This window comes from Dermacentor variabilis, chromosome 6 (assembly GCF_050947875.1).
Source record: "Dermacentor variabilis isolate Ectoservices chromosome 6, ASM5094787v1, whole genome shotgun sequence".
NCBI classification, from domain to species: Eukaryota; Metazoa; Arthropoda; class Arachnida; order Ixodida; family Ixodidae; genus Dermacentor; species Dermacentor variabilis.
The window spans coordinates 39,982,161-39,997,009 of NC_134573.1; the positions used below are offsets into that span (position 1 = coordinate 39,982,161).

Below are 14,849 nucleotides of genomic sequence, written 5' to 3' on the forward strand. Positions count from 1 at the left end.
TTTTTACCAGATGCTTGCCACCTTGCCAGTGTTCCCCGACATGCTTTCTCGACAGCTGCTCCATTATAACTGACAACCCCTGCTTGGGCTACGACGACATATAGCGATGCGCCTCACGGCACAGAAGAAGGAATTCTATTTACTTCCTTGCGCCACGTGATAGTAAAATATTCTAGGTGTAAAATAAATTGATCAGGTTGGCTGTTAACACAAAAAACTCAATACGCCGGCGGTAACAGTGGTCACAAATACGCCATGATCAACAGGGTGCACTGTGGGAGCCTATGTAGGCCAAGCTTCTATGCTCTTTACTTTGACAAGAACTAGTGGTGACGCAACAGCAAATGTTTAATTTCTTCAGTGTTAAACCCAATACGAGAGTGGTGAATTGATGTCAAACGTTACCTTGTGCACAACACTGCTGTTGGTTTGCGTAGCACAAACAGTGTTTGCTTGATGTGTTGTTGTGCACCATTGTTCATAACCTCCAAGAAAGTTAGCATTGTTATTGCCTTACACAGCACATTGCATTCTGGCAGAAGCGTTAAACTTTAATTGAATCACAGGGCTACACGTTTTGGGCATGGAGGTAGGCCCCGGCACCTCAGTGCAGGCATTCACATATTCTGTCGTCCCTTCACTTTCCACTTGCGACGATTCGTTGCGAAGGCCACCACTGACAAGGCTACCACTGACAACCGGTGGTGGCCTTTGCCACGAGCCGGTTTGCAGCAGCGATGCTTTGCACGATCAACCGTGGCTGCCTTGGCACTATGGTGGCACAGCCAACACAATGGCCAGAGCGAGCGCGAGAGATCAAGGACACCACTGGGTTCGCAATTTTCTCTTGTCCACCAGCCCTCTGTTAGGGTCTCAGGCTTGAGCTCGTCTACAGTGCCTTGGAACCTACGGCGAGAACTTGCCCCGTGTTGATCATTTTCAGAACACTAAGCCGAAGAGCAGTGCCTAGTGCTCGCATGCAGTCCCAATACATCTAGCCGCATTTATCAAAGGCCCAAGCCAACAGAAATTGCACAGGCTCTCGTCAGTGGACCCACTGGTTGACGCAAAAGCAAGCAGCATAGCCACGGACTTTTCCTAGCGGCGTGTCACAGGCAGCCATCCCCCTGCAGCGACGTGCTAGTGGTGCCCCTTTATGTGTTTTTTGCCTTTGGCGAGGTAGGCCTTTGATTACCACGCTGGCCCTGGACTGGGCGTTGCAGTGTTGGGTGTTGCCAGAGACAAATAAACAGCTTCCTTTAACTTAGGGTAATACAGTTGAACCTCGCAATAATGAAATCGGCGGGGAACATGAAAAAAATGCTTTTGTGAAAATTTTGTTGCGAAATGAGACAGCACAGATAGTAAAGTTTTATTCTGCAACACATTACCTGTCGCAATTCCGTTAGCCTACTTTGGCAAGCTTACGAGGATATAGAACCGCATTGACAACAGTACAAAGTGCACCGCATGCGTCGATTAACTGAGGCAGCACTGCCGTGGAGCAGTATTCTCGGTCAATTGCTTTCGGAGATACGATCACTTTTGCAAGATTTTGCGTAACTCGGCACCGGACACAGAACAGTGCTCCACATATGCAGCAGCATTTCTTCAGCACACGCTGTCGCCCAAGAGTGCAGAAGTGATCGTATCTTGTATACCGGAAGGCAGATGATCGAAATTATCGCACCTTTGCGTAAATCTACGTCCAGCACCAAATCCGCACACAATACCTGTTGGGTGGCACCAAAACCAGCGTTCTTGAAGCAAGGAATGCATATTCTCAGACGATCGCTTAATCACTGCCCGATACGTGGCACTCCATGCTGTGCCATCTCAAGCGCCATTAGCCCCGAGAATGAACTAGAGGGGCACTGCGAGTGGCACTCGCATGACGTCAGGGCACGAACTCGTGCCTGTCGTCTGCTGCAGTTCGGGTGGTGTCCGGGCTCCCTTCTGCAGTGTTTTTGTTTGTTAGCTCTCACTCCCTCTGCTTGTATACTTATGGCAGCCGTTTCAAATATATTTTTAAGAGACGTCTTCGCTCGTGAAAACTTATTCACAGAGCTTATCTTTTAGACAACAATACAGCTCTCAAAGGCAATGCTACAGTGCCAGCTGAAGTAGCGCAGACAAGCCCATTGCGGGTTTTTCATGAGAGGATCAACCGCAAAAACAAAGCATATAAGAATCAAGTTATGATACTATACGTGCCGCGGTGCGACAAGTATGTCACAAACGCTGGCTATATATGACTTCTAGAACAGTTACTTTGATTTTAATCTGCTAAAACAGGTTTGCTGACGAGTAGTTCATGATGTATCGAATTTTTGCATTGTAACACGAGTACTTAACACTGCAGTTTAGATTCTACCAGCACCACTTGCTTCTTTAACTGCTCATCAAAATTAGGCAGTTCTTTACATGCTTAAGTGGCGGTAGTTTGAAGTAAAGCTAATGGAGGCTTACAGCTGTTTGCAGAATACGAAAAGGAATGTAGTAATATATATTCCCTTTTCCGTGCTACACATTCAGCTCACTTGAGTAATTTACTGGTGTTTGTTGCTTGAGGAATACACATGACGAATCGGTTTGGCGAACTGTTTGCGTGGTCCAAATTTTTTTAGTGAGATATGCCTTATGGCCCGTAGGGCTGCAGCCAGAAAGAAACCAAAGCGTCATTCATTAGTAGTATGGGACATATTGAAGATATACTTCGCTGCTGGAGGGTAAAAAATCAAATGAAATATGTAAGGCTTGTGATGTCTTCCTAATGAAGGTTCACGATGTTCTCTTATGTACTGATGAAGCTAATAGTTCTCCGTTTATAATTAAACAATGCTGGATTGAGACAAGGTGAGGAAAAAAGGTGCTTGAGTTTTCCTTTTCTAGGCATCCTAAGCTGAGCTGTAGTACCTCTAGTATACTTTAGGCATTGCAATTGGCGCTGTAAAAAACTGCTTCATGGTTTCAATTCGAAGTTGTAGTGAACTGATGGGTTTCGCGAACAATGCATGCCTTGCCATAACGAGAGCCCTTTGGTACCGTTGCTTGAGCGGCGAGCCATATTTTCGATAAAGCCTACCGAGGGCCACCATGGAACGTTTGATCACTTTCAGTTGATTGGCTCTCGATCTTAACCATGAAACTTTTCTTGCAGGTGATTGCTACTATGGTATTTCTGAATTATATATATATGTGGATAGTCTATATATGATGTGCCGTCGTATTCGCAGCCATGAGCAATTCGTGTTATGGGGGCCTGTTTCAGGAAACGGTGAAAGTAGCAGCTAACTTTTCATGCGAAATGAGCGCCTAACTATTTCTTTTACGCATTAATAAAGTGGTCATACTTGACTAGAACAACTCACCAAAGTAATAAGAATCATGATGACAGTTTCGCTGGACATTGTCTCTTTAACACTGATAACATGTTGACACAAAATACCAAGATTTTTCTTCCGCGTGAAGTGCAATGTCTCTCACAGCTAAGTACTAAGGCAATGTTAATTGTTTAGTGAAGCATCATACACAACTTCGCATGTTCAATTTGCAGACATTACTTTTACGCAAAATTTAAGCACAGACACAGCACATTATGCATTGCAAAGCCAGTAGACCCCTTCAACCCTACATAGCTTGCAATATCCAAACCACAAATTTTCTCGACTCGTGTGCTTTTGACGAAGGAATTCTGTGGTTCAGGCATGGTAGCGCAAAGAAGTCGACATATCGTACAACAAGTATGGCTCGAGCCACTTATACCCCAAGCATACACGAAGGGAACGAGCACGCATGGCAGCCAAGCCAGCTGGAGCGAGCAGCATCCTGGCCATGACATCACTCGCAAGAGAACTCCACTCCAAATTCTTTGTCTGTGGGACGCGGGTTTCCTTGTTTTTGCTGCATTTTTCTCACGGAGGCGCACATTACGCATTGCCCTAGGTGAGGAAAAACCGTTGTCACATGTCGGTAGCAAGATGCTGCTGCTTCAAATGGGCGATCAACAAACAAGATGGTGGCCATGACGTGTTTCTGGTGCGGTTGCTTCTGCCGCTTGGTTGCTTTTGTAAACAAAAATGGCGGTACCCATGCAATTGTCATGTGGGAGTATTTCACGCAATTTTAGTGCAAAGCAATTGCATTTGAGCACATCTTGGGGACTGCTAGCCTTGTGCGAGTAGGTAATACGCGGGGTTATGTACCAGAAAATTTCGTTGATGCGGGATTGTAGTGCAGCAACATTTCGCTGTCGAGAAGTACAAAATGCATTGGATCCTGCGGGCGTTCGCCGAGGATACGAAAATATTTCGTTGTCGCCATAATTGCAAAGTCACAGGATTTCATTATCGCGGGTTTCAACTGTACTGTGTTTTCTTGCATGCTTAGCTCTCGGTGCCCCCTTTCTGCAGCCTGAGAACGCATGCAGCGACACACTTGACTATCAGAGGCGATGGCTGGCGCTGTCCGCTCACTAAGCTCGAACGCGCGGTGGTTGGTACTCCTGCGAGGTACCAGATCTCCACAACGTGCCGAAACCTATATCAGATTATGAGGCATGTTGTACTGGCAGACGACAGAACAATTTTGACTCCCCGAGGTTTTTTAACGCGCACCTAAATCTAAGTACACAAGTGTTCCTGTATTTTGACCCTGTCAATATGTGACCTCAAGCAGTAGTACAGCCACAAAGCTACTGCGGTAGGCACAGAGGCGTTGATTTGACGTGCAACTGCCTCTGTAGTGCCGCCTAGACGCTAGTGCTTCAATGTGAGTTTGCATCTGCATGCCCTACATCAGTTGCTCACGTGACAAATTTGCATGGGCATTATTTTTTCAGAAATAGCATAAATGTACTGTACTGTACGTTGAGCTTAAATTTATCCAGTTTGTCCACAACTGCTGTCCTGTCTGGCAGTAGGTTTTCCTCGCCTTCTTACGTCACCTGTTTGCTTATGTCCATGTTTGCTTGTGTGCACGCGACACCATGCTTGCTAATTTATTTAGTAAGCAAATTTTTAAAAGTTTAGACGGCCGATAAAACTACTATCCTTACTTTTTGAATAGCTGTCTGCTAATTTGCTATCACAATCGATGCTTTACTTTTAGGGCGAAACTGACTTTTTTTATTTATCGCAACCTTAGTGCACTGGGAGAAAATCTTGTTTTTTCCAAATGAGAGAAAGTTGTATTTCTATATGAAATAATGAGGTGCGCGGTACTGTAAAGGACTTTTGTTTATTTAGGTCACTGCAAACAGGTGCAAGTTTCAATCGAGGGCGGGTTATTTTTTCTTTTTTTCTTGGTCACAGAAAACGGGTGCACGTTACAATCGAGGGAGTGTTAGAATCAAGTAAATACGTTAAGTTTTCAAATGTACAGTAAAACCTTGTTAAACCGTACACACTTAAACAGTAGTTTCGTTTTAAAAGTGGTAAAGTCAAATCCCCAACTCAGCGGCCATTGAACATAATGTGTTTTGTATCCGCATAAACTGTACCAGCTTATTGCGTACACATCAGTTAAAACGTAGCGTTTCAACTTTTCGTCGCGCAAACACGGCGGTGCGCCGTCTCTATCGGGCAGACCAGCAGAACAACAAGCCTCAGAGATTGGAACAACGGCCTCCAAGCGCCCTGTGCGTTTGTTGATGTTTATGTGGCTTCACACGCATTGTTTCGACGCCATGCCAGAGAGTGTTATGGCGTCGTGAAAGCGAGGACTCGCGTCATTCCGAAGCTCGGATAAAAAAAGACGCCAGGTGCTCAGCACAGAAGAAAAATTAGACATCGTCCGTGCTATCGAACGCGACACGAAGAAGTCGGCGCTGGCACGCAACAGGGATCTGCTGTTGACTACGGTGGGTGGCATTTGGAATGCGAAGAAGTTGCTCGGTAGCGCTGCTGCGACCGCGAAGACATGTCGGCTACGAGGGTCGACTTTTCGCCATTGTTGCCTGTGTTGTTGCCGAAGTGTCGACTAGCGACAGTGAGGAGGAGGACATAGAAAGCGACAGCATGGGCTATTCAGGCCCGACAGTGGCATAAGCTGTGTGTTACATCAGCCTCATGAATGCAATCGTCACGACGAGAACAGGGGCGCGATAACGTAACTCAATTCCAAATGAAAAGTATTCCAAACTCCGGCACCCAGCAATGAAAAAGGCACCCCCGGGACTTCTGCAGCACTACTGAGCATGTGCACGGAGAATACGTAATGCTAACGAGGAATCTGCCATGCGAGTGTTTGCCAAGAAGAGGGGGCTGGCTGAAAAGCTGGCACGCAGCTTCAGCAAGTTTGAAGCCGCTGTCATCGTCGTGCTAGGCCGCCGCGGCATCAAACAAAAATAGCACTTTTGTCGCGCGAAGTCAATAAATACTGCACGTTTTTCTTCCCTTTCATCGCACTCTCTCCGAGTTCCGTTTTCGACAGGTAAGTGGGCGATCTCATGCTATTTCGGTTAAACAGTACTACTGTTTTGTACGTACTTTTTCCGGACACCGGCCATCTACGGAACGAGGTTTCACTGTATATTGAATCAATAACATCCCATTTTTGATGTTTCAAAGAAGTTTCCATAAAATTTACCCTGCATGCAACCCTTAACTTTGCTTCGGGTTTGCGAAAAAAGAAGGTGCGTTCATTAAGCAATACTATATCACGGTATGTGTCAAACGTTAACAGTCTATCTCTGCTGACAACCAATCTCCATTTTCTGGTAAAAATAAATGCGCCAGATTTACAATTTGCTTACAAGTGACGGCATTCCCTTTTTGAGAGTTCAGCTGTATTGCAAGCAGATTAATAAATTATGCAAACCTGCTCAGCTGATGTGACGGCGACCTCGGTGAGGTTAGCGACAGCGACGGGGCCATCCTTGCGTACCATCTTGAGCTGCAGCGGTGTGGATGCCTGCAGCTGGGATGGAGGTACCAACAGGTCCCGCAGGGTCTCATTGTACACCTCAATGAAGCTGGCCACCATTGTGTACTGCAAGGTGTGGATGGGAAGGGAGCAGGGCTCTGGTAACGTGAACCTAGATTTGGCACTCGAATACAGCACAGCCTGAACAACGAGGCTTCATATTACTGTATTTACTCGCATAATGATCGCACTCTTGTCAAAAGAATTCAAGGGTGCGATCATTACGCGGGTTAAATTTCCTGTGAAAACTTTTTTTTCATCCCGCATTTGCTGTGGGATGATAACAGGTCAACAAATAGGCGGCTACTGCTGTAACAGTACGGGACACCAAAACAAAAATGGCGGCTGAGGCAGCAACCTGAACGCGATTTTTGTTTCTTCTCGCGAGTACATTACGCACATTGAAACAGTTTCTTCCGTATCAGTAATGAATAATATTGTTACTATTGGCAAGTTTGCGGCAATAACGCAGTCGTGACCACTTTGAGGGGACAGAAACAGATGGGCGTGCTTAGCTGCCAGTGACAAACGCATGGCGGGTGTACTGCGGAAACTGCGGGATTTGTCTCCACTGCTACCTTAATACGGCAAGCTTCCGCTATGGGAGGGCGAATATCTTAGCTGTGTTACAAGCGTCAGCGTATGAATAGGGTACACTTCTAATGTATCAGTGTAAACGTGGTTACTAACATTGCTGTTCGCGATTTGTTGCGTGCCCATGAGTGCAGACGAGAAGAATAGGAAAGCGCTTGTTTTATTGTTGTTGACCACAACCATTATAAAGCCTACAAATAATAAAGCCAAGGCAAGTTTGGTTGTGGCTTCTTTTTCATGGAAGTGTGGAAAGTGACGAAAGGAATGAAATGGGGCATCTGCTTAAGAATGTTTTGTGCGTGCAGACCACTTGATATATCTTGGAGAGTCGTTTGCGTAGTATTCAACAGCATTCGACAGATGGTAAGCGCAATCATCATTAGCAAGACTTGGCACACGACATATCGCTGTGGCAAGTTGGGTGTGCGATCATTACACGGGAAAGGAAAAAAATTGAATCTCGACAACAAAATTAAGGGGTTCGATCATTATGTAAGTAAATACGGCACCCATCTCAATCAGGCACTTAAATTAAATTCTGGTGCTTGATGTGCTAGAACCAGGATATCATTACGAGGCCCGCCGTAGAGGGGTACTTCCAATTAATTTTGACCACCTGGGGTTCTTTAACGTGCACCCAATGCCTGGTACACGGGTGTTGTTGCATCTTGCCCCCATCGCAGTAGGATTTGATTCCACACCCTTGGGCATAGTAGCGCAACGCAAAAGCAACTACGGCACCACGGCGGGTCTTTATCATGTGTGCTTGTTAAAGGAACAATAAAAGAAAACAATGACTTTACGAAAAGCGTACACTGAGAACTACATTATGGCTAGTTATGCAGGGCCATACCGGTTTCTAGAAGAGAAACCGCGCAGACTGCGCTGGGGAGTGCCGGCAAGCGGGTGCCGGGAGGCCTAGGATTTGTCGCCTTCCAATGTGCTCCCTACTGATGCCGAAATTGTTCTGCCGAGACCTGCACAGTGATTGCGATGCATTGCGATTCCGGACACCATCTCATTTGACAGTTTCACAGGTGCTGACACTGCTGTACTGACACATGCAGAACTCGACAACAGCGAGATCATTCGTCAGGTTTCTGCTGCGCCGCCGGACGATGACTTCGAGTCGGAAGATGACACGCGATGTGCTACGCTGCCGTCGCATGCGGAGCGTGTACAAGCAGCGACTGTGCTTTCAGCCTCCTATAGTGACCATACGACCCTCTCCGAGATCAGGCTTATCTGATTGCGCGTAAATGGAACAGCGTGCAACGGCGCATTCACGATTCCTTCAAGCCTACTGCCGAGCCCGAATATGTGCATGGAAATAAAGGACTTTTTTTTCTTAATCTGCTTTTTCGGACACCTGTTTATTCGGATATTTCCGCAGTCCCTGTAGGTCCGAATAAACAGTCAGGGAATGTAATTTACTTGTATTGGAGGCAAAGACTTACGGAGTCTAAATCTGTAGGAAGCGCCTCTCTTGCGTAGTATGAGGGATCACGCGGCGCACTCCTCATAGGTCTGGCTTACGGCACTTAATAAAAACACCCTGCAGCAGCCCTCCTGGACATTTCTATAAGTACTCTCAAGATGAGGGAACTTTTATTGTCGAAATAATCTTGGGCAAACAAAGCATAGAATCGTTTACAGACACCATCTCTTTACGGAATACGTACAGTGAAAGCCACTGCGCACGGTCGCCACGATGAAGTCTCCCGAACCGGCTTCATGCGTGAAAGGTCGGCAATCGCTAAGTGCAAACTATGTGAAATATGTTCTTATGGTGGGCGGTCTGTTTAGCCAAATTGCGCATAACAGGACGAAGCCTCAATGCATGCAGCGATTGCACGGCTTCACAGCGACCGACTGCGGTGGTTTCCCGCTCTCCATTCTGGCGCCCCTGGGCACACTGTAGTAGAGTTACTGTATATGCTACCAAAGGTAGCAGAGTTGCGCGTAGGTCCGCCATCTTGCCTGGGAAGCAACCAAACCTATGCGGCGAAGCTGCACTCCGTTATTGCAGGCGGCATGCCTACCGTATCGTCGATCGACTGTGGGCGCTTTTGCATCGCGTGTGGACTGCTTTTCCGCCTAATCGCAAACAAAGCCCATCGAAAAAACTGATCGTCAGCATAAAGAAACAGCATAAGATCGTCAAGAAAAAGGCGCCGAGATTGGTTCCCACCGAAGCTTAGGCCTAGCGTATCCGCCGAGTCCGTCTGCAAGCTCTTGATGTGCCTAGGCTCAGGAATCAAGAAGTCTAACAAGGATAAATCACTATATTTCAGCTTTTGCATCGGTGTTCTTAAATAAACCATTTTTTCATGTTTACAGTGCCAGCACAAGTAGCGATGAGTGCCGATGTAACGCGTCATAAACACAGGTATATGGGCGTCTTGTGCTGGAGTTTGAGGTATAGTAGCGGTGCCTGGTGGCGGCACGGGAAACGACATCTGGGTCGTACCAGCTTGGGTCGTATTGAGCCCTGGCTGTGGCGAAGCATGTTTCTAGGCCGAGTTTTGCGTCGATTCACACTTTTTTATGCCCTGTTGCGAGTGCAAAAAGGCTTGTCACTTCTCACAGACCACGCTGCGAGCTCGCCGCACCCTATAGTTTAAGGAAAACGGACTCTCCGTGTGCCGTGGGACGTAATGCTGGGAGCAGAAGGAATCAAGCAGAAGGAAAGCAGAAGGAAGCAGAAGGAAAGGTGTCACCGTCATTACTTCTGCATCGTGGGCTGCCATGAACAAGAAGGCCTGAATCCCAACATCAGATTCTACCGTTTTCCTTCAAGGCCTCGCGAAGTGGAGCGTCAGGCGCGCTGCATAGCTGCAGTTTGTCGTGCTGAGTAAGCAAAACTTCGCGCCATGCTGACTGATTCGCCTGTCTTGAAGCTTGCTTGATTATCTGCATTCTAAATTTCGGTCTTTTGCACCTACAGTCCCGACAGCAGACCGACATAGCAGCAGGCATGGCTGGTAATTCAGGATTCGAGACCCGGCCACAGCGACAATTAACAATTCGACCGATGCGATGTGGTGAAGTGACCAGGTGTGTGCAAATGAGCACAAATGGTCGTGCTCATTCGATGACAATTCACTACTCCACTACGAGCAGCACAAGTTAAGAGAGTTAAATGCGCTCATCCTTGATCTCAAGCCAGCACGTTGAGGCAGCGCAGCAAGGCAGTATTGATTGCAGCACATCGATGCTCGAACGCTGTCATTAAAAGCTACATCAAGCGAGCAGCGCACGAGCTCGCGCTGCAGCACGATTCGCACGTACGTGCGAGCTCATATGCATTGCATCAGTTATTACCAGTTACTAAAAGGGACAGATGGCCGCTACTACAACGCAGGCATAACTACTTGTTTAGCGGCATGCAGTCAACAAAGATTGCAGGAGGCCCGCCGTTTGGCGGCATGTCGAAAGACCGCTGCCGTCGTGGCGCATACGATCGTGCGCTCGAGCAGTTCGTACATCGCGGCGCGTACCGTCGTGTGCTCGAGCAGTTCCGTACACACGATGTCTGCTTATCGCTGCTGTGGATTCATTTATAGCACGCATTTCCTCGTATTTGTGTGCCTGAAGCTAGCAGCTAGCGTGCAAACCTTACCTGTAGTTCCACTTCGTACGCGACTCGCTTCACTTGCGATTGACACTGTGCTAAAACTTCGCCGCCTAATTCTTGAACGGTGTACACGTATTCGGCACTGCATAATTTCTTGCCTTTACGCAGTGTGCCACCCCTGAAGAATTCTTGGGCGCCCGATATTCGCTGCAGACCGTGCTACAACACAACCGAAAGTGGCGAGTCCATATTGTAAACGCGCTTTCCGAAGCAGACGACTGAGCTTGGTACGACCCATTTTAGGACAGAGGGCACTTTTTAGCACCTTTTTTTCGCAGCGCCCCCTAGGCTCCCGGCACTAGCCTGCGCTTCTCTGACGAAGATATATGACTAGACAGACGTGTCGACTGAAAGGCACCACTGAACTAAGAAAATGTTGCATATCCTTCGCGTGAAGAACAAGAAACAGCTATCCAAAGCAGTAACAGCCCATACAGCGTCCCGGGTCGGCGGTTCATTTAGGAATCTTTTTCGAAGTTAAAATGCCAGTCGCAAGTGAAAATCGATGTTGTGGCACGGACAGCAAAATTTTCTTTGCTGTACAGGTGTCAGTTTTAGTTGCTGGGTGATAGCGCATCTACCATGACTGAGCGAGACGCATCTTTGTGAAACTAAAACTGCTTGTTGATCCTTGACATGGCAAAGTATCCGCTCATATTTGCCTCTCGGCGTGGCGTATTGGTAAGGTACCGGGCTTGGGATCTGTAGGTCTGACGATAGAATCCTGGTCGGAGCTTTTTCATTTGTTCTTTTTTATTGCACCAAAACGCTGTTACTTTCTGTATTCCAAAAAAAATATATACGGTGTCCAGGTGCCGCATATTTAATGCACTATGGCTATTTTTCTCACCAGTACCCAGCGCCTGCCCAGCGCCCCAGCATGCAGCGCGCGGCACTGGGCCCATAATCCAGCGCTGGACTGAACACTGGATACTGGGTTTTGATTTAGGGATACCTGCTTATGTGCCAAAGCTCTCAAAGTGTAGGCAGTCCAAAATATTACTGGTGAATCAATGACCAACCATTGGTATTTCGACACTGGTACCCCATTAGACTTGCTGTAGAAACGTACCCACCTACTAGCAGGCGCTGGATATCAGCCACACCTGCAAGTGACACTTCATTATGTGCCTTTTCACTGCAGGGATTCCAAAAGTAACCTTCTGTGGGAGTGTAGTGAAAGTTTCTCTTACAGGATTGACATAGCTACATAGCTAGCTCTCCGCAGCTAGTCCGCACGCGAACAGCGAACACAAGATCGGCCGGATTCGCTTTGAATTTGACTGGCGATAACTTGTGTCAATCCAGTTCGCTGCAGCGGCGGCGTCGGGAAATACAAAGATAGGCCCGAGCATCTGCTTTTCCGCAAAGCACGGTTGCTTGTCTACCACGTGATGACGCTCTGCCAATAGAGGCACTAGCGGCGTGATAAACCAGACGCGCAACTCTGCTACCTTTGGTAGCATATACAGTCTACGCTGTAGACCCTCGCGCAGCGGAGCGATCGGCACCCGTTCTCAAGCGGCAAATCGCGAGACAGCCGCTGATTGGGTGAAACGGGCGCCTCCTCGAGGCGTAGCCCTCTGATTGGCCGTGATGCTTGCTTCGCCTGCCGCGGCCACACGGCCGCGTTGCTCGACTCCTTCACGTCGTCTGCTTTCGTCTGCACGCACGTCATTTCTCGCGCTCCTCTTTGTTTCCTAGTATTTTTTGTTCTGCCTTTTTCTTTATCGTTCTTGAAGATATTTTGGCTATTGAGTCGCTTCTTTTAACCACGAATTTCTTGCTTTTGCGTGCCTGGTGTCTTTGTTCCGCGTGTCACGATGGCGCGAGACGCGCGCGTGAAAGCAAGCACGCGAAAAGCAGTCAGCAAAAAGAGACGCGCATGGAATAAGAGCGCTACATCGTCGAGAACTACAGCTTCGGTGATGCCGCAAGCTGCTGTGCCCTTGATGGATGCGGCTGGGCTGAGCTCGCCAACAACAGCTTCGCCGGTGGACGCGGCTGGACAGTGACGATCGGTGTCAACTTCGGTGTTACCGCAAGTCTCTGCAGTGCCGGTGGATGCGCCTGGACTAAGCTCGTCGAAAATGCCAACTTTTGAGACGCTGCAAGTCGCTTCGGATTCCTTGTCGGAAGCGGCTGACCTAAGCCTAACGTCGACTTCGGCGTTTCCGCACGCCGCTTCGGTGCCGACGGACGCGGCTGAACCGAGCTCGCGTGCTCAACCCTTCGACACGGTGTTTTTCACGGAAGCGGAGTGCGCGGGCGCGAAAGCTACGCAGACAACATTAAAACTTCATTGGCGAAGAAGTCCGCGACTTCCCGCAAGTTCGAGCTAATGAACGTCGGCACAGCAAGTGAAGACGACGATCGACATCATCGTTGATCTCTCTGTGCTAAATAAGCTGTTTGCGTCCACAAGCTGCAGCAAGTGTGGGATGGCCACTCTCCAACTCGCAAAGTGCAGTGAGAGAGAATACGGCCTAGCAGTGAAGTTGGAGCTCACATGCTCAAATTGCGATTTCGCCGAGCCTTGTAGGAGTAGTAGGAGCCTTGAAAAAGATAAACAGAGGCTGTGCAGGCTTGGTAAAAGTCACACCAATGCTGAAAAAGTGAAGAAAAGGATGGCCAAGAAGCACAAGCCTGACAGAACCCAGGACTACTGCCCAGGACTTTTGTGAATGTGCGGCAGATACATAGAAAATAGCAAGCGACTTTCTGAGCTTTTTTTTTTTTGTCAAGTGCCAATGCAATACAGAGGTTTTCACAATCTTTAGATGAACAGATTTCTGTGAGTTTGGTGTTATTGTGTTCAGTAATGACTGGGCTGCATGCTAAAGCATTAAATTTTTCCATGTGATAGGTAAACAAAAGTGGCAGAGTAAGCAAAACTTTGAATGCAGTTTTCTCAGCTTTGCTTTTTCAATCAAATGCCTTTGCCTTACAGAACTTTTCATAATGTTTGCATCAACTGATTTTATTGAATTAGGTATCATTTTTTTCACTAAAACCTCAGCTACATCCTAAAGCTTTCCATTTTTCATCAAACCCAATAGACTAGCAATTAGGTCAGATGTAAGCTAATTACTTCCACATTGTTTTTTTCTTCCCACTTTATTCATTCATGACCTCTATGATGACTTTTTAAAAATTTCTTTAGCTTAAAGATGTATAGTGGGCCCTTGGAAATGACAGCTATTCTTTAAAACTAGTTTTTTAATTAAGAAATTATCATAATGACCCGTAAGAAAAGACCTTTGTGAAATAAATTATTTTGCAATATCTTCACTTCTAGATGATATATATAAAATCTGAATATATATTTGGGATCAGCATTCAAAGATATATCTGCATGCCAATATTCAGGAAGGTATGTTAAGAAATAAAAGTTTTCAAGACCCTCATCCCCCCTTAACAAGGGACTTTGACGCCTATGGCGACTGTGACGTGCCGTTGCAACGATTCAATCTTTTTTTTCTTCTAAATTCTTGGACCATTTCAATATTATTTCTAGAGATGCATCGCACTATGTTTATAGGTCTTCTCAGCATGCAATTTACTGCTGCTTCTTTTCCGTAATCTAGTGCATTAATTCATAACACAAATCTGACCATATGCCATGCCTTTATTTAATGTGCTTCTTACCACTCCCTTTCCATTTCAGTGAACTTGCCAGTTATCTAGCATTAAC

The 14,849-nt window shown here is 47.0% G+C and overlaps 1 protein-coding gene across 2 annotated transcripts in view; it reads right to left on the reverse strand.

The window, feature by feature from the left end:
* The window catches only part of LOC142584744 (kinesin-like protein KIFC1), a 141,196-nt gene that overhangs the window by 34,561 nt on the left and 91,786 nt on the right, over positions 1-14,849 (reverse strand). For both annotated transcript variants that reach the window (XM_075694972.1, XM_075694973.1), the window contains exon 11: positions 6,820-6,990. In XM_075694972.1, coding sequence (XP_075551087.1) covers positions 6,820-6,990 — 171 coding nt within the window. The remainder of the gene's footprint in view (positions 1-6,819; positions 6,991-14,849) is intronic.